At 43.4% G+C, this 26,954-nt stretch overlaps 1 protein-coding gene and 1 long non-coding RNA gene across 5 annotated transcripts in view; one reads left to right on the forward strand and one right to left on the reverse strand.

Moving 5' to 3' along the window:
- The window catches only part of LOC139669640 (uncharacterized), a 122,042-nt gene that overhangs the window by 38,370 nt on the left and 56,718 nt on the right, over positions 1–26,954 (reverse strand). The window contains exon 3 of one of the 3 annotated variants that reach the window (XR_011697294.1): positions 23,833–24,037. The exons of the other annotated variants lie outside the window; for them this stretch is intronic. This is a non-coding gene — a long non-coding RNA (uncharacterized lncRNA). Of the gene's footprint in view, positions 1–23,832; positions 24,038–26,954 lie in introns of those variants that run through there. 3 annotated transcript variants of the gene reach the window in all.
- FGD5 (FYVE, RhoGEF and PH domain containing 5) overlaps positions 1–26,954 on the forward strand; it is an 85,196-nt gene that overhangs the window by 4,107 nt on the left and 54,135 nt on the right. For both annotated transcript variants that reach the window (XM_071550138.1, XM_071550139.1), the window contains exon 2: positions 4,012–6,943. In XM_071550138.1, the coding sequence (XP_071406239.1) occupies positions 4,012–6,943 (2,932 nt within the window). The remainder of the gene's footprint in view (positions 1–4,011; positions 6,944–26,954) is intronic.

Below are 26,954 nucleotides of genomic sequence, written 5' to 3' on the forward strand. Positions count from 1 at the left end.
GAGAAGATGCCTGAACTGGACTGCAGCACCAGCCAAGCTGGAACCAATATCTGCACTGTGTAGCTATGTCATTTCTTGAGCCATTAGCAAAGACCATGGCCCTGGGACATGTCTACAAATATTCCTGCAAATCTGAAACCTCAGTGTTTAATTAGGTCTTGGTGGTGGTATTCATAGGTATGGTCCCTTATAAGGCTTAATTAAATTCTGGGCTAATTCCTAAACCTGGAAAACATAAAACATTTGAAAGTGGTTAGTTGCAGTGTTTCAGGCAGTACCTCACTACAAAATGTTTATTGTTTCAAGAAGCACTTGAAGAAGGAAAGCTGTATGGGTTAATTGCTAATCCACGAGAGCTGCTGGGCTACTGTTCACTGCTTAGAAACTTGGATGGAAGGAGACTAATGTAATGTAATTTCATATGGACCGTGGCAGGAAGGGAGCCATGCAGCGTTGCCTGAAGGAAGGTGGGTAAGGAGAGGAAGCGGTTCTTGTCAGTACAAGGAAGCATCAAACAATAAGGGGAGGAGCAGGCTAAAGGAATTCGTATTCCCCAAGAGTTTCCTTTTAAGTACAAGGTGGGTGTGTCTCCCTCCAAACTAAAACACATCCTAAAATAAACATGCACAATTATTTGTGAACATACACATTGCTTATGGTGCAATGTTGCTTTATATCCATTTAGAAGTTAAAGCCAGAACCTTTGAAGTGGCTCAGACAGCAAAGAACGCAGAAATTAAAGAAGAGTGAAATTGTCCTGATAAAAGGCAAGAAGCTGTGCATTCTTTTGTTTGGGTTGTTAAACAAACACTTGAACTCCTCCTACTGCCTGCCCCTCACACCTCCACCAAAGAAAAAGGAAAATTGTTTAAGAAGCCTCATGAAAGGCAAGACCAACAGATAAAGCTGTTAGGAAAAACACTATGTAAGGAATCAGTAGTGATCAGTAGCTGGCACAAGTAGGTAAGAGTAGGACATCACTAGGCCTATTACTATCCTGTGGACAACGTCCACTACTGTAACCTCATTTCCACCAGCAATGTTACTGAAGGTAGCAGAAGGAAAAACTTAAGATGACTTGATTCCTTTTGCTGTAGAAAATTATCACTGGAGGGAAAATGGGTAACTGTTCAAACTATAGTTCTTTCAAGTGGATGTCTGCATGGTTATTTTACTTAAAGGAAATGAGTTCATGACATGATTTTATTTCAAATTTGTTTATACAACAAAGCTTGGGAGATCCTGGCATTGTCTACAGTTCAGTCTTTTCCTCATTAGTCACTGTTTCAGCACAGACACTGTCTGACAAGAACAAGGATGAGAATGTAGAAAATGTTCAAGCCTTGTCACATCTCAGGAATAGAGTAGGTATATTTGTATGCCCTTCTGGGATGGACATTCCATAGAAAGGCCAGGCACTGCAGAAACTGGTATAAGACATCCAAAGTGATGTTCTTTCCTTGGAGTTAGTTGTAAAAATGCCAGTTTATGGTGCTAAAGATGTAAAGACTCAGTTTTACCTAATAAAAATTTTATGCATTTTACTACCAGAAGGTTAATTTAGGATGTTCAGTCATTGCAATAGCTGATTTGAAAATGCAAAGCTGGGGAGCCAGGCTTATAAGATACTAAAACCACTTCTATTCCCTCCCTGGTTTTAACTGGCAAGAGTTTTCAGTACTCTGCAGCCCTCAACTGCTGCCTACAAAAGAAGCAGTGGTACTTCAGCAATGGTGGAGTGTCTGGCACGTAACATTTCCAAAATAATGTGGACGGAAAGATGAGTTACCCATTCTGTGATTAGACAGATGCCCTGCAGCTCAAAGCAGCAGTGGATACTGTGAAACACTACAGTACTGAAGACTAGCAAACATGCAGTTCTCTCTTCCTTCTTCTCCACAAGTTGTTTTAAGCCTCCCACACGTGATGCTGGAGTGGTAAAACCCCAGATACAGAATAATTTTTAAATGGTATATGCAATAAGAAGTCTGATTAGAACAGGCTTTTTATTCCTTCTGGACTAAGCTGAGATCACTGGTTCAGTTTTTAACTGAGACGAAACCTCTCTGGTGTCTCATAGCTCTAGAAAGACTGTTTTCTGACTGCATCGGAATGCTAAATTGTCAGCTTCTTTCTGAGTATTGAAAGAAATTTTAGGAAGGTTAAGAAGATCAGAAGAAACATCCTTTTATGTCTTCCAGAGTCTAACTGAACAAATATATACCATTATTAGTTCAGTACAAATTATTCCAATTATACTAAGATAACAATAAGGAAAGTACCGTGACACCAAATACCAGAACAACCAGAGAATCATTTTTAAGCCATTTGCTTTCAGTATTCACTTATTCTCAGTGCAGTGCACAACTCAGGTCTAACTGCCTGCACTTCCACATACCAAAAGTCTGCATTCCAAAATACTCAAAATGTAACAGCACAGTAGCTACAGTTCCTGAAACTTATACCATGATTTATGATAGGATTTCACATAGAAACCATGATCCAAATTGTCTTCTGAGATGCTGTTCCCTTATTTCTTGTGTGTAGGGCATGAAGATTTTGCACAAATAATTTTTCCTGTCTTTGTCATAGTGAAATAGTTTGTCCTCTGCTTTTCCTTACAATAGAGAGCTCTCCTCTTTCCACTACAATGTGTAAATTAAAGTCATAGAAATAATTACAGATTTCTCATTGATTAACCAGGTCATTATCTATTGTCGGCTAAGAAACTTCAGTAGGAGGAAACCACTTCTCTCTGCTTACTACCATCTGTAACCATTTGGTTTTCTGGCTTCCTCACACTACATGTTACATCTCACCTAAACTCCCAGGGAGGATCCCTATTGTTGCCTATTTATGCAGTCTTTCACCATTTCATTTAGTTTCTGAAGAGTATTAATTGCAGGACCAAGATAGCTGAGTGGCTGTGGCAAGCAAACTGTACTGTGAGTAAAATGGCCACAATGACTTAGTTCACCTTGCTTCAATCTGCCTTCCTGCCCACTGGATTGAATTCCCTACACGTGTGGCAGCACTACCACTAGAAATATAAGGCTAGCCTCAGTTTGCAAGATAATTCACTTTTTAAAGTGTAGTTTGATGTTTAGAGAAGACTGTACCTGCAAGGGGTCCTGGATTTACAGGAGAATGGAGGATCTTTTGACTAAAGGGCTGAAAAAACCGTGCACTGAAAACTGAACTTGAGTTTAAACCAATAACTCTCTTTGTGTTTGGGGTTGAAGTATTTCTTTCAGTGCATTATAGCTCATCTGTATAATCAGTGTAAAGTACTAGCCAAGCTTTTGGTAAACTATCTTACTTGTTTGATAAACAAAATGTAACTATATTTTGTTACCATGGTAATGACAGGTGGGAAGAATCTGTGTCTGGGCACCAAGAGTTCACTTCAGTTTTGTTGGGTTGAATTGAGCCTTGATGTATTAGTAGAACTAATTTTGTTCAGTGCTGAAATTCTGCAAACTACCTCTTGAAATGAAAAGCATTGCTACAATGTGTTTGTACTGAGTTATATGAACAGCTACTATGGCTGAAAGGCATTTCTTTAATTGCAGTGGAACACTTCATCACGATTGAATCAAAGGGTTCATATTTAGTCGAAGGCCAAACATTTCTGTGGCAGAACCAAAATGTTTCTGATAAAAGTACTTCTGAGTGTGGGAGGTGTTACCCATCTGTGGACACCTGTGTATGAGACCTCCTTGGCTCTGCAGCTGTGCAACTTCCGCTCCCCAAGTGTGCCAGGGCTGCATCTAATTCCATTTGTTTTTGACCTTACACTGTGTTCCCTGGAATATAGTTACAGTGCCACATGGAAGGACAGTCCACATTCTTTGCTCCTTCAGCTCTCTTTTCAGAACTGAGTCTATTATTGGCTGGACTCCTTCTGCATTAGAAGTCACTGATTACAGCTACAGTCCACTGTAGGTTATATTCTGCTGGCTTTAATAAGAAACCAAGATGACTAATATGACTTTTTTCTCTTTCCTCCAGAAATCACAAAACCACCACTAGCACCAAAACCAAAGATTCTCGGTCATCTTTCTCCAGTAGCTGTCTCCAAATTTTCTCCTTCACTGCCTAGGGCTGATATTCTTCATAACTTGAACTCTGTGTCTAGGGGTCCCAAACCACCTATTGCTCCCAAGCCAAAATTCTCAGCTGACACTGAGGGCAAATCCAGTGTTTCTATCAACAATAACTTAAATAAATGCCCAAATGGGAAATTGGTATGTCTTGATGGAGAGCTGGATGAAGGAAACCAATGCAATGCTGATTGCCTAGAATCTGAGGCAGATAATGAATACATTGTAGTTCCTGAAGCTCAGCTGACCAGCAAAGACTATAATAATTTGGAACATGAGCAGGATCAGAACCTGGATTCCTCTGTGGAAAATGAAGTCTCAGAAACCCCAGGAGAGGTAGAGAAGGAAGAGGATGGCATTTCTAATGAGGAGAATACTAGTAGTCAAGAAGTCATTGAACATGAACACCATAACTCTTCAGATATTGCTGAACCAATGGAACCAGACTCTGAAGAGTCAACCAGAGACTGTGACCAGTCCAAAGTACTTTGTGAGGACTCCTCACATGACCCAGATAGGGATAATGAAGCTTCCAAGAATGTAGATGAAGATGAGGATGTTGTAGGTGATTGTATTGAAACAAAAAACAAGCAGAAAACTTCATACAACCTGGAACTTGTCAAGGACAATTGTGACTGTAAGACTGACAGTGATAACATTTTCAATAGAGATGAGAAACTAATGGGTGATACCTGTAAAAATACCATTGTAACTCCCCTGCCTGCAGATGAACCAATCCCATGTTGTGAGAAGGCAGGACAGGAGGAGGAAGAACTGTTTGAGATTTTAGAAAAAGCTGATGAGTGTATAGCACGTGAGGATGACAACCACAGTGCACATGCAGAGCTTGATTTGAACACGGAAGGGGAGTTAGAAAATGATGACTGTGCAAGCCCTGACATGCTGCCTGATGAGGCCACTGAAGAAACAGCTCCTGACTTAGAACTGTGTGAACCCAGTGCCATACATGGTTTAGGAGAGTTCATCCATCAAGCAGCAGCTGAAGAGGAGGAAGCAGAACAAGATAATACACACACAGGAAATGCAGGTGATGGCTGCCAGATCACTGAGAGGAGAGGTGAGAAGACATCAGAGGTAGCCTGTGAAGCAAGCGAAGACTGTGGGAAAGGGGAAGAAACTGAGAATGCAGAGAATACGGATGATGGCTGTCAAATTACACCTTGTGAGAATGAATGTGGTGAGGAAATACCCATGGAACATTCAGATGAGAATTTTCAAACAGATGGGACCTCTCTGCATGAAGATGGTGTGATCTCTGGTAGTCTACTTTGTAGTGCAGGGATGGAGCCAGAGCTGGAAGATGTGGCTGTTGAAGAGCATAGTGAAAGTACTGTGGAAACCTCTAAGTCAGATGAACTGCAACTTGAAGACAATGAGGTAGAAGCAAACAGCCTCAGTAGAAGTGTCCCGAGTTCACCTCAACAGGTCCCATTTGAGGAAGAGAGAGAATTCTGTAAGCATAGCAAAATTAATGCAGAATGTGTGACCAAACATGTTTTGCATGAAAATCTAGCAGTTCCTAAAGTGGTCATTGTGCCCGAAGAATCAGAGGAAAGAGAAACTAGCAGTGATTCCCTAGATGATCCTTATGTGCTTCCTGCAGAAAATGAAATTGCTTATGATGTACAGACTGCTTTTGGAGCTGATCACAGTCAAAGGGATGAATTAGGCACAGATAGTGAAAACAATTTGCTGCCCATTGATCATAAAAGCATTGTCACTAGAACACGGTCGCTCTCTGGGAAAATGCCAGGCTATGTCCCAGAAACCGTTCCAGAAGAAACTGGACCTGAAACTGAGTTACCGTCTTCCCGCAGTGGGTCTGGGACAGAAGATTTTAGCAATAATTTATTTTCACTGGAAGGAAAATCAGTGGAAGCCAACAGGGCATTACCAACAAAGTCAAGACGTTTCATTTTATATCCTCGATCTTGTTCTGTTGAAGGGAGAGAGATATCTACCACTGTTTACAGAGAGAGTGATGGGTGCATACTGCATGATGTTAGAATAAAAAGGACAGAAGACAACTTGTCTTTGCCTTGTGTCAATGGTTCCTCAGGTAGTTTTTCTCAGCGAAATCATCTTTCATCATGTAGCATATCTACCCCATCCTCAGTTGTTGACATACCACCTCCTTTTGAACTTGCCTACATCACCAAAAAGCCAATCACTAAAAGCTCCCCTTCACTTTTGATAGAAAATGACTCACCTGATAAGTATTCCAAGAAAAAGAAATCTTCTTTTAAGAGGTTCCTCACTCTCAAATTCAAGAAGAAAACTGAAAATAAAGTCCATGTAGATGTTAATGTTTCTTCTTCAAGGTCCTCATCAGAGTCCAGCTATCACGGGCCTCCAAGGCTGATGGAGCTGGACAGCAGAAGGAGCCTCAGTGGCTCACCTCAGCTAAAATCACAGGTGGGGAAGCTCCGTGCATCTGAATCTCCCTCGGCTGTTCTCTTCTATAAAGATGGTAAAAGAAAAGGAACGCCCAAGTCCTTCAGCAGGAGTGTGTCAAGGGTGGAGTCCTTCGAGGATCGGTCCAGACCTCCTTTCATGCCACTTCCATTAACGAAACCCAGGTCTATTTCTTTTCCCAATGCTGACACGTCTGACTATGAGAACATTCCTGCTATGAGCTCTGACTATGAAAACATACAAATTCCTCCTCGAAGATCCACCAGAGCAGGAACTTTTACTGAGTTTTTTGAAGATCCCAGCAGAGCATTGTCCGCTGCTAATGAGAATGACGGCTATGTGGATATGAGCAGTTTCACTGGCTTTGAGAACAAGCAGCAAACCACAGACCAGGAAACAGAAAGGTACTGTAATAAATTATTATGTAAGACCTGCTAGCCTTGGCCGAACAGGAAAGGCCTCCCGTGCTAGGTGTGGTAGGCACATCCTCCATGTTGGTTTACTCGTACCCCCTCTCAGGAAGTGCTTACAAGAAGGATTGGAAGAATATAAAATAAGCCTTTATAAGTGAAAAAATAAAAAAAGACACCAAATTATCTTGTAAACAAATACTGGATCTGGATCCTATGATTTGCAGACAGAAACCAAAGAGCATTAAAAAATATTTAGTTTATCCAATGGATCTAATTTTTGTGGCTGGGAGGGTGAAGCAGGGAGAGCTTGCTTGTTCTTCAGTAAGAAAGGTTTCCAATTACCTGACTGAATGAAAAGGGAGCCTATTTGCTAGAAGGAGTCCTGCTTCATTTTTTCATTCCTGTCAATTTCTCAAAACAACAATATGTACATAAGTTATGTTTCAAAATACATCTGTCAAGTACCAATAGACCAAAAAATAGCAAATCATGAACTAATCAGACTAGACAATTGATTTTAGAAGTTGCTTTAAAGGCTGTCATGGCCCTTGGACAGAGCTGCTGATTTACAAATGAATTAAATCATTCTGTCTGAAAGCATATGCACTGCTAACACTAATAACAACATTTCACCTGATTCCATTAGATTATTGCAAACAAGAAAATGTCTTTTTCATAGTTACATGCACTCAACACCTTTGAATTTGTTGTCAGATTATAGCATACCATCAGTGGAGTACAGAGATGTAAGTAAGAAGAGTGTTTTCCATTAAGTTCACGTTCAATAGGTAATAAGAAAACAAGGTGCAAAGCCAGTGAATGAAAACCAATGTCTTTAAGGTAGCTGCGTTTTGTTAGAGCTGTGTGAAAAAGATAAAAATATTAAAGCAAGGTTTTCATGTCCGTTTCCATCCATCATTCTCCTAAGAATTTAATACTTGTGTTTCTTTGCAACATTTACTATTGCTTGTCCTCTCCCTGTTGTTGTGAATGGAACAAACCATGGGCATTTCACACACCCCTCTTGGATTTCAGACTTGGGGAGTAAAAGAACTTTTCTTTAACATCTCTGAATGAGTCTTGCAAACAATTTCTAAGAGGACAATGATGTGGGATGGTGACCAGACATGGGAAAAGACATCAAGGCTTGAGCTGTGAATCCACATGCACTTGAAACGGAGTGTGGGACACAGGCCTGTGGTTTTAACTCTTTGGAGATGCTGGTGCTGCAGTGTGGGCAGCCCCAACGGTGATGGCAGTGGGCCATGGAGCGCAGTGCAACCTCCCAACACACAGCAGCACATCCCAGAGCGGTGCTCAGCACATCCCAGGGCGGTGCTCAGCACATCCCAGGGCAGTGCTCAGCACATCCCAGGGCGGTGCTCAGCATGCCCCAGAGCGGTGCTCAGCACATCCCAGGGCGGTGCTCAGCACATCCCAGGGCGGTGCTCAGCACATCCCAGGGCGGTGCTCAGCACATCCCAGGGCGGTGCTCAGCACATCCCAGGGCGATGCTCAGCATATCCCAGAGCAGTGCTCAGCATATCCCAGGGCGGTGCTCAGCACATCCCAGGGCGGTGCTCAGCACATCCCAGGGCAGTGCTCAGCACATCCCTGGGCGGTGCTCAGCACATCCCTGGGCGGTGCTCAGCACATCCCAGGGCAGTGCTCAGCACATCCCAGGGCGGTGCTCAGCACATCCCAGGGCAGTGCTCAGCATATCCCAGAGCAGTGCTCAGCATATCCCAGAGCAGTGCTCAGCACATCCCAGGGCAGTGCTCAGCACACCCCAGGGCGGTGCTCAGCACATCCCAGAGCGGTGCTCAGCACATCCCAGGGCGGTGCTCAGCACATCCCAGGGCGGTGCTCAGCACATCCCAGGGCGGTGCTCAGCACACCCCAGAGCGGTGCTCAGCACACCCCAAAGCGGTGCTCAGCACATCCCGGGGCAGTGCTCAGCACATCCCAGAGCGGTGCTCAGCACATCCCAGGGCGGTGCTCAGCACATCCCAGGGCAGTGCTCAGCACACCCCAGGGCGGTGCTCAGCACGCCCCAGAGCAGTGCTCAGCACATCCCAGGGCAGTGCTCAGCACACCCCAGGGCAGTGCTCAGCACATCCCAGGGCAGTGCTCAGCACACCCCAGGGCAGTGCTCAGCACATCCCAGGGCGGTGCTCAGCACACCCCAGGGCGGTGCTCAGCACATCCCAGGGCAGTGCTCAGCACATCCCAGGGCAGTGCTCAGCACACCCCAGGGCGGTGCTCAGCACATCCCAGGGCGGTGCTCAGCACATCCCAGGGCAGTGCTCAGCACACCCCAAAGCGGTGCTCAGCACATCCCAGAGCGGTGCTCAGCACACCCCAAAGCGGTGCTCAGCACACCCCAGAGCGGTGCTCAGCACATCCCAGAGTGGTGCTCAGCACACCCCAGGGTGGTGCTCAGCACATCCCAGAGCGGTGCTCAGCACATCCCAGGGCGGTGCTCAGCACACCCCAGGGCGGTGCTCAGCACACACCGCACTGCTCACTTGCTCTAAGGGGTTTGCTGTGCGCCCAGCACGCTGCCCTTTGGTCCTGGAGGAGCTGCCCGGTTCCTTCTGACCATGCAACGCCGCCCATTTTAGGCAGCTCTTGAAGAACCAAGTTAAAAATATTAGAACTACGTCAATTGCTGTGACTTGGGCCCATTTATGAACTTCCTGTGGAATCCTGTAGTTGCAAAGGGAGAGCCAATCCAAGCTGGTTCAGGAAGTCTCAAGGTCAAGGCGTGAACGTAATTCTTCAGTCTGCTGCTTGTTGTGCATGCAGTGTTTGCTGCTGAGGGTGAAATGAAGGCTGGGCTCCTGTACAACGCCTTTATCAGGATAACTGGAGTGGAGGGGAAGAGCACCAGGCAGACATAACTGCTGCTGCAATAGCTCTTATTTGCTGTATTTGTCAACATGTTTTGGACAAAGACGTGCCAGAAAAGTTTTGATGAAATGTAAATGAGCAATACACATCCAATGGAATAATATACTTGAAGAAACAGTGTGTGGTCTAATTGTAAAGCAAAACAAATCATACAAGCACATGCACCTATTTAGATCTGCATACGTGAGGTATGGACATGGATGTTTTTCTTCCTAAAATACTTCACTCTGGATTTAAGATTTCTAGTAGGAATACGTATCAAACATAGCTCTACCACAACCACACAGGGATAAAAATTACTTTGAACCCCAGCCTGCTCATATTCAGAGGCTTATCTCAACCATTTGAGAGTACAAGTGTGTTGGATTATGGATTAAACCTTTGCAATACATGGGACATAAACCCATGAACTTCTCTGTGGTGCATTCACCTGCACAGCACTTGTATTTAGCATCTGCTGATACTTTATGGAATCACTATATTTTTGATGAATGGCCAAGTACAAGTCTTTATTACACTTCAGAGAATAGCATGTGAGAGTATTAAAAACGATTATAATAATCCAGAAACCTTCACTTACTGTGTGTGACTGGGGAAAAGTGGGGTGAGACAGGGGCTCACAGAAACTGTCAGATGAGAAGATTCACTGTTTAATTTTCTCGCTGGAAAGGGAAGACCACGTGTAGTAGATTTAAACCCATAATTTCTAATTAGAAGCAATCAAGTTTATAGAAAATGTCCAATAAGGAAAGTGCTCTAGAAATAAATCTTAATTTAGAATTACCCTTGCCAGACTAGAACTGGGAATATTGTCCCCTGAAGAGCAAAAATCTAGTTGTCTGGTATTAATAATTAAACTCTGATTCAGATGTATAATAATATACATCATCATTAGCCTTCTTTACAGTATAGAAATAATGCATCTTAAGTGGAATTGGACGAAATTCCCTTGATCTTTCCCCAGTCCACATAGCCTGAATCAGACTCAATTTTCATTTTGCTGTGTAAGCGGCTGTAGGTGACCCTGCCTTGGCAGCAGGAGCTGGACTAGATGATCTCCAGAGATCCTTTCCAACCCTAAAAATTCTGCAATTCACTGGTTTTTTGCAAAGTCAGTTTCTAGCTCCTTTCCTCTGAAGATTTGCACTACAAAGTGCAAAGCAACACAAACCAATTGTTCAGGCCTAAAGAAAAGACAGCTGTGCCCAGTCTCTGTGACAGTACACTGTAAGCTGCAGCATTGCCTTGGCCCTCAACAGCTCAGAGCAATTTCACCAGTTACTGGATAGGTTTTTCATTAGATGAAAGTCAGTTAGAACCAAAGTATTCTGCATATGTCTTAAAGATTAGCTTCACTAACCTAGCTTGACCTTCAAAGCATCAGCTGTGCATATGACAGTGTAATAAACATCCGGGTGACGGGAAAGAGGTACTTCAATACTCATTTCATAGTCTAGGAAAGATGGAGAGCCTTACATCAGTGTTTAGATAAGGTCATGAAAGTAGCATCAGTTGGGCGTTTTCAGAATTTCACTCTCCCTTTTTACTTTCTACTTACAGGCCGTTATGTGGATTTAGCAGATTTGCTAAGTCTCAATTCTTCTTTCTGCTAAGATGCTCAAAATCCAGAGAGGAAAGAAGATAGGGAGAAGAGAGGAATAGAAGGAGTATTCCTGCAGTTCTACAGCTAATCCCACTGGGATGTTGAATATTCATAAAAAATAAGGCAAAAGCCCATGTTGCTGTTGCCTGTACATCCCTTTATCCTGCTACCTAAAATGGTCACTGCTGCAATACTAGAAGAGACTCAGTCTGATCACTGTGCTTGACCAGCATCAGGGCTTGCTCAGACTGGGACTCTTAAGTGAATTCCTCAGGGCCAGGGTGAGGATTCCAGTGCTTATGTAATATCTAATAGGTCTCTAGAATTGCAGTCTCATGCCTGGAAATTACTCCCAAGACTTCAACTTTCAAGACATATGTCATATATCTGACGCTTCTCAGCCTGAGTAGAATCAGGAAAGCTGATCACCTCTTCAGTATCTCATTCTTTTGTAAATGTGTTTTATTCCCAAGGATGTGTTTCTTCAAGAAGAAGATGGAGAAAAATTTTATTTAGTAGAAAGTCAGGAAAAAACCCCCATGGTCTGTCTATGTATGTCAAGCAAGTAGTGTCTTCACTTTAATTTGGCCAGTCTGAAGCAGAAACATACAGGTGCTTAAGGACTGATACTACAGTGCAGCATCTGAAGTGCTGGTATTGGAGAGGATGCTTTGTGGGTAAGCTTTTTAATCCTCTTCCTGCAGAGCCACTGTCAGTCTGGGCTTCTGCCAGGCCTACATGCGCGATCACAAGGAGGACGTTGGCGCAGACCAATTCAAAAATGTATACCAAGATCATGTTATAGTTAGAGAGCAAGAAAACCACTGGCTATGGTTGGTGGGTCATAGAGGACACAAATCTCCCTCCTGTAAAAGGAGAAAAATCCAGTGGATGAGCAATTAGTTCCCCCTACAATGAATACTTAGCTGTCCCCTTGCCTCACCACTGGATTTATCAACCTATGTTCAAATTATGCCACTTAAAGTGATTATATCTTCTCTGCTCCCTGCAGGTCATCAATCACTGATGAGCAGCCTGGGACAGTCTGTATGACTGCCTATTCCCCACCCCTCTGTGTAGGATACACAAAAACCAGCCTAACAAAAGCTGAGCAGAATAGACATCTTAGAAGATGACTTCTCTGTCTACAAATAGTCTGAATAGCACATTACTTAGACATTCCTATGTCCTTAAGGTGAAATTTAAACCATTAGAGTGACTTTCCTCCAAGTAGCACAGGTTTTTAACCAGTCAGGTCAAGGTGTCATATTCCTGGCTCTCTGCTCCTTCAAATTAGAAGCACGTATGCTATGGAAGATTAAATCACCAATTCTTAGAGAGGCACAGTGTCGTATCTAAGCGCAGTGTCTGAAGGATAATGGGAAAGTCTAAAGATAATTATGTAATGGAAGCTTCAGTATAAATAGCTCATACATGAAAATAGCAGTGACCAAGAAAGGACAATCAGTGTTGTCATATTTATCACAGTAAAACAAATACACATGAATATTGTTATAATTGTGAATCAGTGTAATTTATATAACCTCAAGGAAATTCACAGTGCTTTAATTTACATTGAAGACCAGTAAGTTTCCAAATAAAAAGAAGGTTCTTAGAAAACCCAATATAGCAATATTGCCAGGTTTGTCCAAGAGGCAGCATGTCAGCTTCTCAAAGAATCCATCAGCTCTTTATCAAAGGCAGATGCAGAATTCAGCTCCACTCTATCTGCATCTCTAATATGTTTAAAAATCAGACACGTAGTTGGTGAACTGAGGTGCTAATTAATCTACAAGGCTGTTATTTAATCTCAGAGCAGAGAGGCACAACTTGACAGTCTGATGTATACAAAGGCAGAAGAACATACTCAGGACTGTTCTATGATGTCCAGCAGAGTGAGCTGAATTAAACCTGCATGCAACTAACTCTGCACCCATTATAGAGAGGGGAAGCTAAAGATGTCAAGTGGCTGAATAAATGAGATTTTCTTCAATATCTTCTCACCACTCTTCTCCATTTTCCTTTTCTCTCAATTAGTGAAGACATTTGAAATAATTTAACTTCTAAAGTATGTCAAATAATACACACACTACAGTTACACAAGCATGATACAACTAAGGGCTGGAAGAGTGGCAGGATATCCCAGCCTTGTGTACTTACCTCATTCCAAAAAGTTCTGTGGATATTTTGTAAGGTTGTGGCTCACATATTCATTCTGTCATTCAAGAAAGTGTAGCTATAATTGTGATTCATAAACCCCCTTTGTTCTACCTCTGTTCTTCCATTAGAAAAGAAACTGGAACTGTGTCTAAAATGGTGGTCTGTTTTACTGTTACTTAAATTCACACACTTAAACTCATCCCAAGAGTCTTGGAGAGCTGCAAAGGTTTCTGCAAAGGATATTAGAATGGTTTAGGAAATCTCTTTCCAGTTGGTTAGAGATCCCTTACATTCAATATTCATCAGACAATCAACAAAAACTTTAAAAGATCTTACAGAAGATGGCTGAAATTAGTATGGCCCTGGGGAGCTCTATTGCTTGTAAGCAGAAACCACTTTTTCTTTTTTGATAATAAATGTCATTTCCATTGTTTTCCTTTAAAAACTTGTACCCTTTAATAGGGGGGTAAGTAGGCCAAACCTTTCCCCTCTCTAGTGATCACTGGCCACACATACTGCAGTCACAGATAGGTGTCTTTGTAAAAGCTCCCATAAGGAGGTGGGTGAGAAAGTGCAAAGAGTACAAGAGGACAGAGTCTGAGAATTAATCATAGAGCTCATGCCATCCAGTGTCTGTGACTGAACTATGTAGCTGTCAAAAGTCCTTAAACACAAAACATGGTCTGTTTGGAAGGTTACTGTCATTAACAGCTGGAGATGCTAATTCCCTGCTACATTAAACGCACTTAGGAGTAGCTGAGCTTGGCCCTCGAGCTGCTCGTGCTTCCACAGGCACTTCAAGTTTAGACAGTCAGTGGAGCTGATGCTTTTGGGGAGGTCTCTGGGGAAAGGAAACAAAAAGCCATTCCAACACAGTAATTGTATCTGGACATGTCGCTGTTTCCACTGAACTCAAGAGCCCTGGGGAAGGAGTGGTCCTTAAATCTGTGCATTTACTGATCCCATGCACCATCTGTACTGCAAATGGAAAGGTCCCCAGGAGCACTCTCTGAGGCTGTGGCTGGTTATTATCTGAGGAGGGCTTGTGTCCCTGCTGCCTGATTCCTGCAGCAGTTCTACAGTGCACAGACTCTCTGTAGAGGCAAAGGAGCTGGGAGAGGGATGATTCCAAGCAGGAGTTATCATTTTGGCAAAGAATGTAATTGCTGATCAGAAAAAGATTAGAGCTCCTTGGTAACATCTAAGGAAGTAGCACAGGTAGGTCTGACAGTGGTTTAGCATTTGATGTGTGATGGTGTGTCCTAACAGCAAAGTGAACATTATTATCAGCTCTGAGAAATACAGCTGTGGTATTACATCAGATGAGCACAGAGAATGGCCATTGGGAACTCCTGAAATCTTTCACTCCTTAGATAAATAATGCAGCAGAAACAATAGGTAAAGCTAAAGCACCTGATTTTTTTATACAGATCCAACCTGCCCCTTCCAATGTAATTAATTTAGTTGATCTGTGGCCCAAAGAAAATCCTAAGGCTATAGTTATTTCTGCCCCAAAAGAGAGCAAATGAGGGGAAAACATTCTAGAGATAATCAAAAGAGCCTCATTAATCCACCCCTGGATCTTCCTCTATCACACAGGTAATAATACCAAGGTCATGGGTTCAATCCCCTGTATGGACCATTGACTTAAGAGTTGGACTCAATGATCCTTGTGGTTTCCTTCCAACTCAGAATAGTCTGTGATTCTGTGATACACAAGGAATACTTGTGAAAGAAGAACACCAAATTTCCAGGTGTTTCTGACATTTTCAGGAAGAAGGGCGGATGAAAGATACATGATTTCTTAGCTGAAAAGCAGGTTTGGATCTGTAATACACTTGCCCATACGGTGCCCATATCAAGACTATTCTCATCCAAATGAGCAGCCCAGTTACCATACTTTCTTGTTTAGGGTAGAACTCAAGAAGAAATTTGTCAAGACGATAAAATTAACTCATGCTTTGTTTTTTTTTCTGCTTGTCCCAGCTAGAGCTGCTCAGTACAGGCATGGCTGTCAGAGGATATCCAAAAAAGATACCCATGTTCAACACAGTCCAAGCTGTCTTCTGGCTCACTGCTGTGTATGATAATAACAGTATTGCTGACATTACCCTGCATTTGTAGTAGAAGCAGGGTATATCTAGACTTGGACCTGGAGACAAACCTAGGCAAAGCAGGCTCTCATGGGATCTGGATTTGGAAGGAAAGTTAACCCTTGAGCTACAGGGTCAGCCTAGATTTTAGGTAGTCACTTTGGGAAGGATGTTCCTATCCTTTCCTCTTTTTGCCTTCTCAGAAAAACAAATCCTAGGTGCTTATTCCATTCAGTTTCTAGTTCTCTGCCCCTTAAATCTCTGCTCTGTGCCTACAGTGAGCTAGCATACACCTATAACATTGATGAGAAGCTTTACAAGAGACAGAGTTTCAGTTTTGTAGGTCAAGCACTTCCCAGGACTGGTGACATGATAATTCTGGAGATAACACAGAGTGATTAGGGCTCAGGTTCCTTAGAGACCTGTATGGGTCAATTGTGTGGAATTTTGCTGACAGTTATTGAGTGTAGGAGAAACATGGTGATCATAAGCATTGTGAGAGGTTTTTAAAGAAACAAATTTCTTAAAAACACACATAAATAAATTATAAGTAGTTTTTGTAGACATGGGATGTGCTGCACTCTAGATCTTGTGGATGGGAGAAAGTCCCATAAAAATGCTGTAACAGAGAGAAGGAGGATCAGAGACTGAGCTTAGACACAGGGGAAAGAGACATTCTCACTTTTGATCTGGTGAACATGGTGAAAAATAAAATCTCACCAGCTTTCACCTGTTGCTGCATTTTGCATTTTTGTTGTAAAATCATTTGAGAGTAAGGGATCCCAGTAAAATATCCTGACTTTGAGCTGTGCACAACTATTGAAATTCTTGACAAGAGCCACAGACAGCTCTGACATGAGTCACGTCTTTATTTCTGTTTACTTGAGTATTCCCTGAATTGCCACAGAGAGTAAGAAGGTGATAGAAGTTAATGCAGGACTTGAGACAGGGAGCAGTCTGTGGGAGATTGCTGCTCAGGCCTAGGCAGTGCTTCACCTTGTGTTATCAGAGATGGAAAGACAGCTATTAAATGGTCTTGGATGGCAGCGTTTTTCTAACAAGCACCTCTGAGAAGTGTCTCTGGACAGTATCAGTAATGTCATATTAGTACCAAAGAAGGAAATACTTAAATACATTACCCACATTCAGGTATCAATGTTACAGCAGCTCCGTGGCTGCTCTCCTGTTTCCTCATATCCATGGAGCCATTTGCCCTGGTTCCTGCTGGGAGTGCAGGTGTGGGGGACAGTGTAGGTAGAGAGGAAGTCAATGTGCACCCCAGCACCGCTCTGCATTGCACCTCACCATCCTGCACACCCAGCTGTGTCTCAGAACAGCCTCGGAGGGCTGCCACTCTTCAGACACAACATGCTGGATCTAACCCTGGCTTTGCTGATCAGGAATCATAGGCCCACATACCTCCCAGGAAATGGTCCCAGAGCCTCGGCAGATGTTGGCTTTATTTGCAGCTGGACTCCATTCTGATGGATACTTTTCTGATCAAATTACAGTGCAGTGAAGGAGGAATGTGTACAAACAGGCATCTTCATGTCCTCAGGCCTTATATGCCTGGGTAGACTTCTTTGTCTTGTCTGTTTTCATTATATGAACCAGAAATACATTTCAGTGAGGTTACAAAACAGGAGAGAGTCTGTTATGTATTGCACATTTGCCCTGGATGATGTTTATAGGGCGTAGAAGTGATATTGGTGTGATTTAAGCATGCCTATGCAGAAAAAAAAGCATGTGCTATGTGCTACAGACAGGGTGCTGAGGCTGTACGTTGGCAAGATGCAGCCTGTCTGAAATAGTCAGGCCTTTGACTGTCAATGAGTGTTCTGTGCACGCTTTTCTCCTCGCCCACCCCCGCCCAAGCCTTACTGAGAAGATTTATTCAATGAGAGATTGCACATTAGAATTCTGTGGCCTTTCCAGAATCCACTGCTCAATGACATGGGGTATATCTCTAGATTGGATTTGTACCAAAAGCAACAGAATGCTATTGCATTTTAAATACAAATCTAATCTCCTAGTTTATGGTTTGATGTGCCACCCTGCAAAGTGATTTGTAATGTACAGCACATTTTTAATTATCCAACAAGAATTTTTCTTTTACAGGACCCAAAGGGGGGTTAATGTAAAACTGCCTTAAAGATTCGGTGTTCAGTGGCATGGAACAATTAATTTTATCTTAACCAACCAATTAGAGTTAATGGATGGAAGAACATATTTGAGGCACTGTCTGTTTTGCCAAGAACCCTCTTAAAGAGTTATAAAAGGACCCCTTCATTTGAGTAATTGGCTGGATTAATTAGATGATGTCTGTCAAAGCTGTAGAGCAAGCAGATTTAAGACCTATCATCAGAGAACACCTTTTGGTGTTCCATCTGACTCATGGTACACCAGCTTTACCAGTATCACGGGGATGTCCTCAGACTTCTTTTTCTCAAAGGAAATGCAGGTAGATGCTGATAAACGGAGACAAGGGATAGTTACTTGTGTCTGTTCCACAGTCTCTGTCCAGCTGCCTCAAATTAAATACCTCCTCAGTCTGTTGGTGCAGTCTTGAATATATCTAATAAATCAGATTATCAACCCACTACGTTCCCCCTGATGGGTGGACCTATTCCAGAATAGCTAGTTTGGTGTTTCTGATGCAAGTTTCTCACTCTCTTAGATTTCAGGTATCAGTCTGTATTCTTAGTTCTGAGAGTGGGCTAGAAGAGCTCAGAAAGGAACCTTCCTCAGCACGTGTCTTCGGAAGTAATGGACTGCATACAGTAGAATACATCTTTGAAGTCAAACCTTCTGGTCCTTAAATAGATAAGGGCAATATGTGATATAAATCTGGGCACCTCAGAATCTTTCCTGTAAACTTTCTACTCTCACATTGTCAGGCTTAAAAAATCCAGACAATGGTGGTGAAATAAAACCATGTCACAGTGAATACACTCAAGCTAAAGAGCCACTGGGAGAGTGACCTATATTAAGCTGATAAAATTGTAAAAAACATACTTTAAGTCGTCTGGACAACTAACTTATCTTGTAATTTGATTGCAGTTCTAAGGAAAAATATTGCTTCAGTGGCTACAAGAGATATAAAATATGTGTGCGTAACTGAAAAATCCAAGAAAAAAACCTCAACAAAGCAGAGGAATTCTGTAGTTCCTGATATTTTTTTTTCTGATTGTTTCATTTGCAAGTAAAAAAAACCAAAACTAAAGTAAATTCTGAACTAACCCATGCTTTTGAGTTGCAGAATTAAAAAGTGTTTGATTTTCCAGAATTACTAGGGGGAGATGCGTGGAATTACTTAATAGATTCATTCCAGCCAAATGTCATAAATCTATGCAATTTTTAATCATAGCAAAGCTGATTTTTCCACTGAAAAAACCTCAGCCAAGCAAAAGTACAGCCAGCTTTAATTTTAATCTGGGAACTGAACCTGACCTCTTGGGAGACAGAGGAGAGCCACTGAGCACTTTCCTTCACCCCTGCAGATTAGCAGTTAAACTCTGCTTCTCTCCTTCTGAAAATGCTCTCCTTTAACAACTGGGTGAATCTCTAAAATACAGGAAAATTAAGTTCACCTGATGATGCTTTCCCAAAACATTGTGAAAGAAAAGCCAGATACAAGGTATTGGTTAATTCAGAATTCCAGGAACTACGTTTGTTTTCCTGGTAAGGCTGCAGGGTAGCTGAGTCTTAAATTTAGTGTGTTCTTTCAAGTCCAAGTGGAATTCCTGCTGGAAGGACAGCCATGAAAATAAAAGATTTTTCAGTAGTGTCAGTCACTTTCATATGTTCTCAGATCTCTCTGAATACTGAATACTGAATTCTTTGAGCAAGTAGCACTGCCTAAATCTTCAGTTGCTGCTGTTCTTCTCCAGTGTGTGCCTTCATGCAGAAATTACCAGCTTGGCTGCCTGAAAGCCACTGAGAGCCTGTAAGTCAAGAACCCCCACCCCAGCAGGAAACAGCAGCCCTAGCAAACATGACTGTTAAATGGATCCAGGTAGATTTCTGTATCTCAGGTTGGACTACAAGAATGAAAACTTTATTCTGTGCCTTAACTTGTATAAGCATGGACAAGATTCTGGAGGTACCAATACCTCTTTGACTCAAGGATTGGGCCACGGTAGTGAAATCCCTTTTAGTTTGCAGTCAACAGGAAGAACAGAAACAAAACTATACCTCAAGGGATATGGACAAAGCAGTTCTGGTTTAGGCCATGGTAGGGATCCACAGTTTCCAAAGCCTTCGATTAACTTGTATTTTAAAACATGACATTGCTCTGGGATTGCCCACTTTACACAATTGACTGCCAAAGCACAAAGTTAAGAAACATGCCAAAGATCATAACAAATGATCTGGAGTAGATCAGGGGTTTCAGCTCTGCTTCCCAGACAGGGGTCTCCTCACAGAGGTGTACTTCTCACATTATGAGATGACCATCAGGTGACCAGCTGAAAGCCACTTCTTATTTACAACTTTTCCTTCTCTTTATTAATGCAGTTCTAGGTGGTTGGCTTATTCTGTCACTGATTTATAGAGAGAAATAATTCTTACAGAGAGTTCAGAGTGAAATCAGAGTGTCTTATTCTAATCAAAGATCACAAGTATAAATACGAAGTGACTCCACTGAAGTCAGGGTGAACCCGCCCCAGTTTTACATCACTGTATCCAAAGTCAGACTGTCACTGAGGTAAGTCATTTTATAAAGGAGAATAGGGCAAAAGTACTGAGACTTTTCAATGCCAGAGGCCATTTGTGCTGTGACTAGGGGTTGCTCATCAAATCATCTGAAACCCATCCTGGTCATTAGTGGATGTTTTCCTTGTTATCTTCTGTTCCTTGACAGATATGCAGAATGGAGTTTCAACATAAGGCAGATGTATGGTCTGCATGGTCTGGGAAGGAAGAAGAGTTTCACAGCACAGAACAGAGACTTTTGTCACTGCCAAGCACTCAGCATTTTGCCTCTCTCCTTTGCATTGCAAGGATTCAACAGAGCAAAAGGTTACCAGAGACAGGGAATGATAGGGTGATGTAAATCAATAGGGCTGTGCTTTAGCAAGGGAAAGAAGGGAAAGAGAAGTATAAGAACAACCGTAAGGAAAACCTCGGCTAGGGTTGTTGGATAGAAAAGTTTTGCGGTGCTGTGAAGCGAATAATTTAATGAAAGTATAAGCTGATATGACAAGTAAATAATGTGTTCGAAAGAGTCTATAAGGGTAGAGTTGCCTTTAATAACCTATTATGTATTATCAGCTGCCCCATTGTGCCTTCTGGCATGGTGGGGCGCTGGGTGCGGTTCAGTCGAGCGTCAGCCCTCACTAGGTCATTGCCAGGTCACCTCTGGGGAGGAAGCAATCCCTGTTTACAGGAAATGCAGGACAAGGGCCAGAGGGCCAGGCTGAGCTCAGGCTGAGGCCACTACAGCTCACCGCCTCTCCCTCCGGCCTGGGAGAGCAGGAAGGGAGGGAATGTGCTGCTGAGGATGTGCACTGGGAGAGCAGGGAAGGGATGTGCTGCTGGGGATTTGTGCAGGGAGAGCAGGGAGTGAGTGTGCCACTGGAGATGTGCCACTGGGGATGTGCTGCTGGGGATGTGCCGCTGGGGATGTGTGCAGGGAGAGCAAGGAGTGAGTGTGCCACTGGGGATGTGCTACTGGGGATGTGCCACTGGGGATGTGTGCAGGGAGAGCAAGGAGTGAGTGTGCCACTGGAGATGTGCCACTGGGGATGTGCTGCTGGGGATGTGCCGCTGGGGATGTGTGCAGGGAGAGCAAGGAGTGAGTGTGCCACTGGGGATGTGCCACTGGGGATGTGCTACTGGGGATGTGTGCAGGGAGAGCAAGGAGTGAGTGTGCCACTGGGGGTGTGCTGCTGGGGATGTGCTGCTGGGGATGTGCCGCCGGGGATGTGTGCAGGGAGAACAGGGAGGGGATGTGCCACTGGGGATGTGCTGCTGGGGATGTGCCACTGGGGATGTGCCACTGGGGATGTGCTACTGGGGATGTGTGCAGGGAGAGCAAGGAGTGAGTGTGCCACTGGGGATGTGCCACTGGGGATGTGCTACTGGGGATGTGTGCAGGGAGAGCAAGGAGTGAGTGTGCCACTGGGGATGTGCCACTGGGGATGTGCTGCTGGGGATGTGCTACTGGGGATGTGTGCAGGGAGTGAGTGTGCCACTGGGGATGTGCCACTGGGGGTGTGCTGCTGGGGATGTGCTACTGGGGATGTGTGCAGGGAGTGAGTGTGCCACTGGGGATGTGCTACTGGGGATGTGCTGCTGGGGATGTGCCACTGGGGATGTGTGCAGGGAGAGCAGGGAGGGGATGTGCCACTTGTTCAAGGCCCAAGGGTGGATGCTGTGTTTTGTTTTCAAGCATGTCCAGCTTTTACTGTTGCTTTGTTTTCCTGAGTGGCTTAAAGCCCCAGGACTGGGGAGGATCATGGTGGTCGCAGACAATGGTGCACCCCAGGGCACGTGTTGCTGAGCCTGAAGTGTGGAGTGGTGTTGCAGGTTGGTGCAGATGCCTCAGAGCAAGAGCAGCCCTTCCAGCCTAGCACATCTGGCATGTGGCTAATGAAACTTCAGTCTCAAGCTTTCTCTTATTCCTTCTCTACTCAAAGTGACCCAGGCTGGGCCAAAGAACATTGCCTGAGATGGAGCCCAAACACCTTTATGCTCCTCACTGCCTGCATTCCCTTCCAAAACTAGACCTGCACCAGCGCCATTGTTCTCTGAGCACCTCCAGGAGCAGTGGTTGAAGATGTGAGAGTTTTGTCCCTAAAATTCTCGAATAGAGCAAAAGCCTTATGCACCTGACCAAAAATCCTGTTCCCCTCTCCTATATTCTGAATCACAACAATTCAAGAAAGAAAATTCAAATGGGAAGTGCTTGGGGCATGGGGAAGAAGTCCTTTTGGGCCTTGGCAGGCAAACAAGTTTATGCCTCAGAGTGTGAAATGTGATTAGCCCTATGTCACCTTGGCTTGGCAGGCTGTGTATGTTATTAGCACACATCATGTCTTTCCTGCCCTTTTCAGACTTCAGACACAATATTTGCCTAGATGATCTGCCATAACAGGGAACTGACTGGTTAAACACATGCTCCACTAATAGGCATTTCCTTTTAGTGGCTCTAAATACCTTTGGACTTTAATTTCTTTTAGTAATGAGCCTTCCTTTTGCAGAATGAATTGAAATAATAATTTTAAAATGGATACAAGAAAATCAATAATCAGTTTTATTAGAACAAGGTCATTCAGCCCACCATTAACTCTCCCAATTACTATCACTGCATTCAGTTCATATGATTTTAATTTTTTGCAGTAAGGATGTCACTGAGAAAGACAAGCATTGAATTAGTAACTGCTGAGCATGGAACCTGAAATAAAGCTGGGGACATGTAGAAAAAAAGCTGGGTTCAATCCTCTTGGTCCAAGAATAGAGAGTTGGGGTTTTAGGGACATTGATTACTTTTACCTTCCCACAGGATGGAGTGAATTTTATATATGTGGGCTTTGCCTAACCCAGCTGTGTCCAGGTGAGATTCTGGTCTTGCATCCCATACGTTATAACCAGTTACCAGTTAAGATCCCTGTAACAGAGGTGTTAAAATAGGCACAGGCTGGGGTCTGTGGATAGGAAGGTTGTGGCAGCAATTCAGTAGTCATTTGTAAACTGAGCGTATCTGATTCTGAGTTGATGTGTCAAGCTCATCATCACTCAGCTGGCTTCAGCAAAGTTATACTTGTAGAGGATGTTTTCCACAGAGAAAGAATAACTGTTTGTACCTTCTTAGGTAGTTCCTGTAAACTTGCCTTGCTGACTCAGATCAAATCATTGCCAATGCAATCACCAATACACACAGAAAAATATTTAGAGTCATAACTGTCATTCCTTTCAGAGCCTTGGTGGATCTAGTCTAACAACTCAACACCACAGCCATTCTCTCCTTAGCAAAGAATTGAAAGAATTGTCTTTTAGCAATCCAGAACCATGGTTTCACTAATGAATGGAGGAAACATCCTAGACAAAAGGACATTCTGTCACCCACAACAGGCAGAGCAGAATTCACCACTTACCACAGAAATCCAGAGTTCAGTTACTTCTTATTGCCACTATGTGGAAACAGTGCATATGGCAAGGCCTGTGTTGATAATTACTGACAAAAGCAGTTTTTAATACAGTGGTTCCAGTGTAAGAATGGGACTGAGGACATGATTTCCAGCTTCTTCTACTGCTTCTTTCATCTGATGGTGGCATTTTTGGCCAAATACTGCTTTGATTTTTACTTGCAGGCACCTTTGAAACCATAAGAAATTTTCAGAAAATAGATTAGGAGTCTGTTAACTGACTGCTGACACAGTGGTTAAAACCTGAGCACACCCTGCACACTGTTTCTGGAATTCATTAAGCAAGGTATCCTTTGCTGACCTCTTGAGTTTTACTAGCTGAGACCATCCTTTATGCTGTATATACCTTATGAAGACAAATTATGGGTTCCTTTCAAATATGAACACAGTAGAAATTCTTTAATGGCTGCACTTGTTCCTTCTTTAAACTGAAAGTACATTGAAACTTACCTCCAAAAAAACCAATTTACTCCAAAGAAACTAATTCAGGCTGACTGGTGATGATGATTAATTATAAGCCACGCAGTCTCCTTCTTTAAAAACTGCATTTTGGAATCCTGAAATCCAGCTTTAGAAGTCATGTGTCCCTGAACGGACACATGAGAATGATGAAGGTGCTCAGGAGCAGGGGTGGGGCAATCTGGAGTTCCTCACTGGCCACACCATATTGGCTTTGCTCTGGAGATGGGTTTGGTCACAGGAGTCTCCCACTTGCCTGCTCCCTCCCATATGATTAATAGGGAGGGAATCCCTCTACTCTGCCCTCCTGAGACTCCAGCTGGAGTACTGTATCCAGGTCTGGGGTTCTCAGCACAAGGAAGACGAGCACCTGTTAGAGCAGGTCCAGAGGAGGCACCAAGATGCTCAGAGGGCTGGAGCGCCTCTGACACAGAGACAGGCTGGGACAGCTGGGCTTGTTCAGCCTGGAGAAGAGAAGGCTCTTGGGGACACCTGATTGCAGCCTTCCAGTACTTTAAAGGAGGCTTATAAAAAAGAGGGAGGGTGACTTTTTACATGGGCGGATAATGATAAGACAAGGGTAAATGTTTTTAAACTGAAAGAGGGGAGACTTAGATTAGAAAGAAATTCTTTAGCTAGAGGGTGGTACAGCCCTGGCACGGGGTGCCCAGAGCAGCTGTGGCTGCCCCATCCCTGGGAGTGTCCAAGGCCAGGTTGGATGGGGCTTGGAGCACCCTTGGCCAGTGGAAGGTGTCCCTGCCCACAGCAGGGAGGTGGAACTAGATCATCTTTAAGGTCCCTTCTGATCCAAACCATTCTATAGTTCTGTTCTGTGATTCTGTGATAACTGTGGCACCAAAACTGCATGACATCTGAACCCTACACAAATGCTGCTTCAGGGAGATACTGAAGTGCTCTTGCCTGACAAACAAATTCCTAGTACGTTTCTAATGTCTAGTGCAGATTTGTTGCAAGTCAGAAATATGCTGTACATCTTTCCCATCACACATGATCATACCTTACAGGTGCTGTGATGGATCTACTGCAGTAGCATTTGAAGGGACATGGCCAGCACATTTTAACAGCCTAACCAGCTGAACTTTAGATGTGTAAGGAGCCACTTGGTGGAAAGGATGAATGCTCTACAGGTGTCATAAAGCATTGGTGAGCAGCCCAGGGATACATTAATATAAATACCTTACAAATAAGAGCACTCCCCTTCTCCCCTCATGATCATAGACCATTGAAGCAGAAGGCAAGTGAGATTTATGAGCCTTGCTTTAGGATGCATCACTTGATTCATTGAAAGCAAACTGCAGGCAATCTGATCCTTGTGGGTACAGAGGACTTACATCCCCCAGTGGAAGTCACAGGCCTTAAGTTGAGATTTTCACCAACTCAGATTTTTTTCTTTTGTTGTTATTTTCAGGCAGTTGGTGACTCCAAAGGAAGAAACAAAACATCACTTGTGTGTGTGGCCAAGAGATGAGCATACAGTCAAGAGCATTTGTGTTATGCAAACAAAAATACATGGTCTTCATAGGCCTTTATTATAATAACCTTGGCTGTGTATTTTTGTCACTGTTAAACCACCCACTCAAATTCTTCTTGCATTTCATTAATGCTGACTGAATAACTTCGAAAAATTTTAAAGAACTGTGATCATTGCTGAGGACTTGGATAGGATTTTCAAGGTCACTTGAAGGATGGGTGTGAAATTAAAAGAAGGGTATGTGTCTCTTTTAGAATTGCACATTCAAGCTAGAGAAAATACAGTATTTGTCAGTCTGTGAATCATGTTCTGTGACCTCTCACACCTGTTGTGTATCTCCACAGTGCTCTCTCACTTCACATGTGCATACCATCTGTGCTCAAACTTGTCACAGCCTGTGCTCTGCAGCCATCATAGGTAGTAGAGACTTGTGTCAGGACAAGGATAAGGACAGCTTCCGTCTCCTTGGTGGCCTCACTCTCCTCTCAGTCACTGAGGTCACTTGAGGTGAGATGTAAACATACTGTAGGGGCAGGATAAGCAGAGAGTCCGTAGACTCCAGAACACTTTTTCAGATGTACCAATACACGTTCATAGGTAATGGCACATGGGTAACTAGTAGGGTGCATCTATACAGCTTCTCCCTACTCTCTATTTATCAGCAGCTCTGGTAATTAGAATGTAACTGGTGCTAACTAAAAACTTTTGGTGCACTGCATCCTCCTGCATTTATTTAGTCAATTAAATGTCAGACTGTCCCAGAGGGCCCATTGCTTCCTTTGTTGTGCTGGCTAACTCTTGGAATGATGACAGACAGTTGCTGGAGGGACAGCAGATAGAATGCCTGCAATCTGTTCTCACCCAGCCAAATCATTAGAGCTACAAGGAAGAGAATTAGTTGGGATTACTGTGTCTATTGAGATACTGCAAACTCTGGGACTATTTCTCCCCTTATTCTTTACACCCACACTTTTATTTGTATCTCTCATTGTGCTAAAATTTATTGCTTGTAGTAAGCTTATTTAGCAGTGCCTTTAATGAGCTAAAGAAAAGTATCATTTAGCAGTGCCTGGACACAGTTCAAGTCTTCAGAAGCTGGGAGTCCAAGGAGACCACAGAAGCACAGACGTGTATG

The sequence above is a fragment of the Pithys albifrons genome, chromosome 3 (assembly GCF_047495875.1).
Source record: "Pithys albifrons albifrons isolate INPA30051 chromosome 3, PitAlb_v1, whole genome shotgun sequence".
Taxonomy (NCBI): domain Eukaryota; kingdom Metazoa; phylum Chordata; class Aves; order Passeriformes; family Thamnophilidae; genus Pithys; species Pithys albifrons.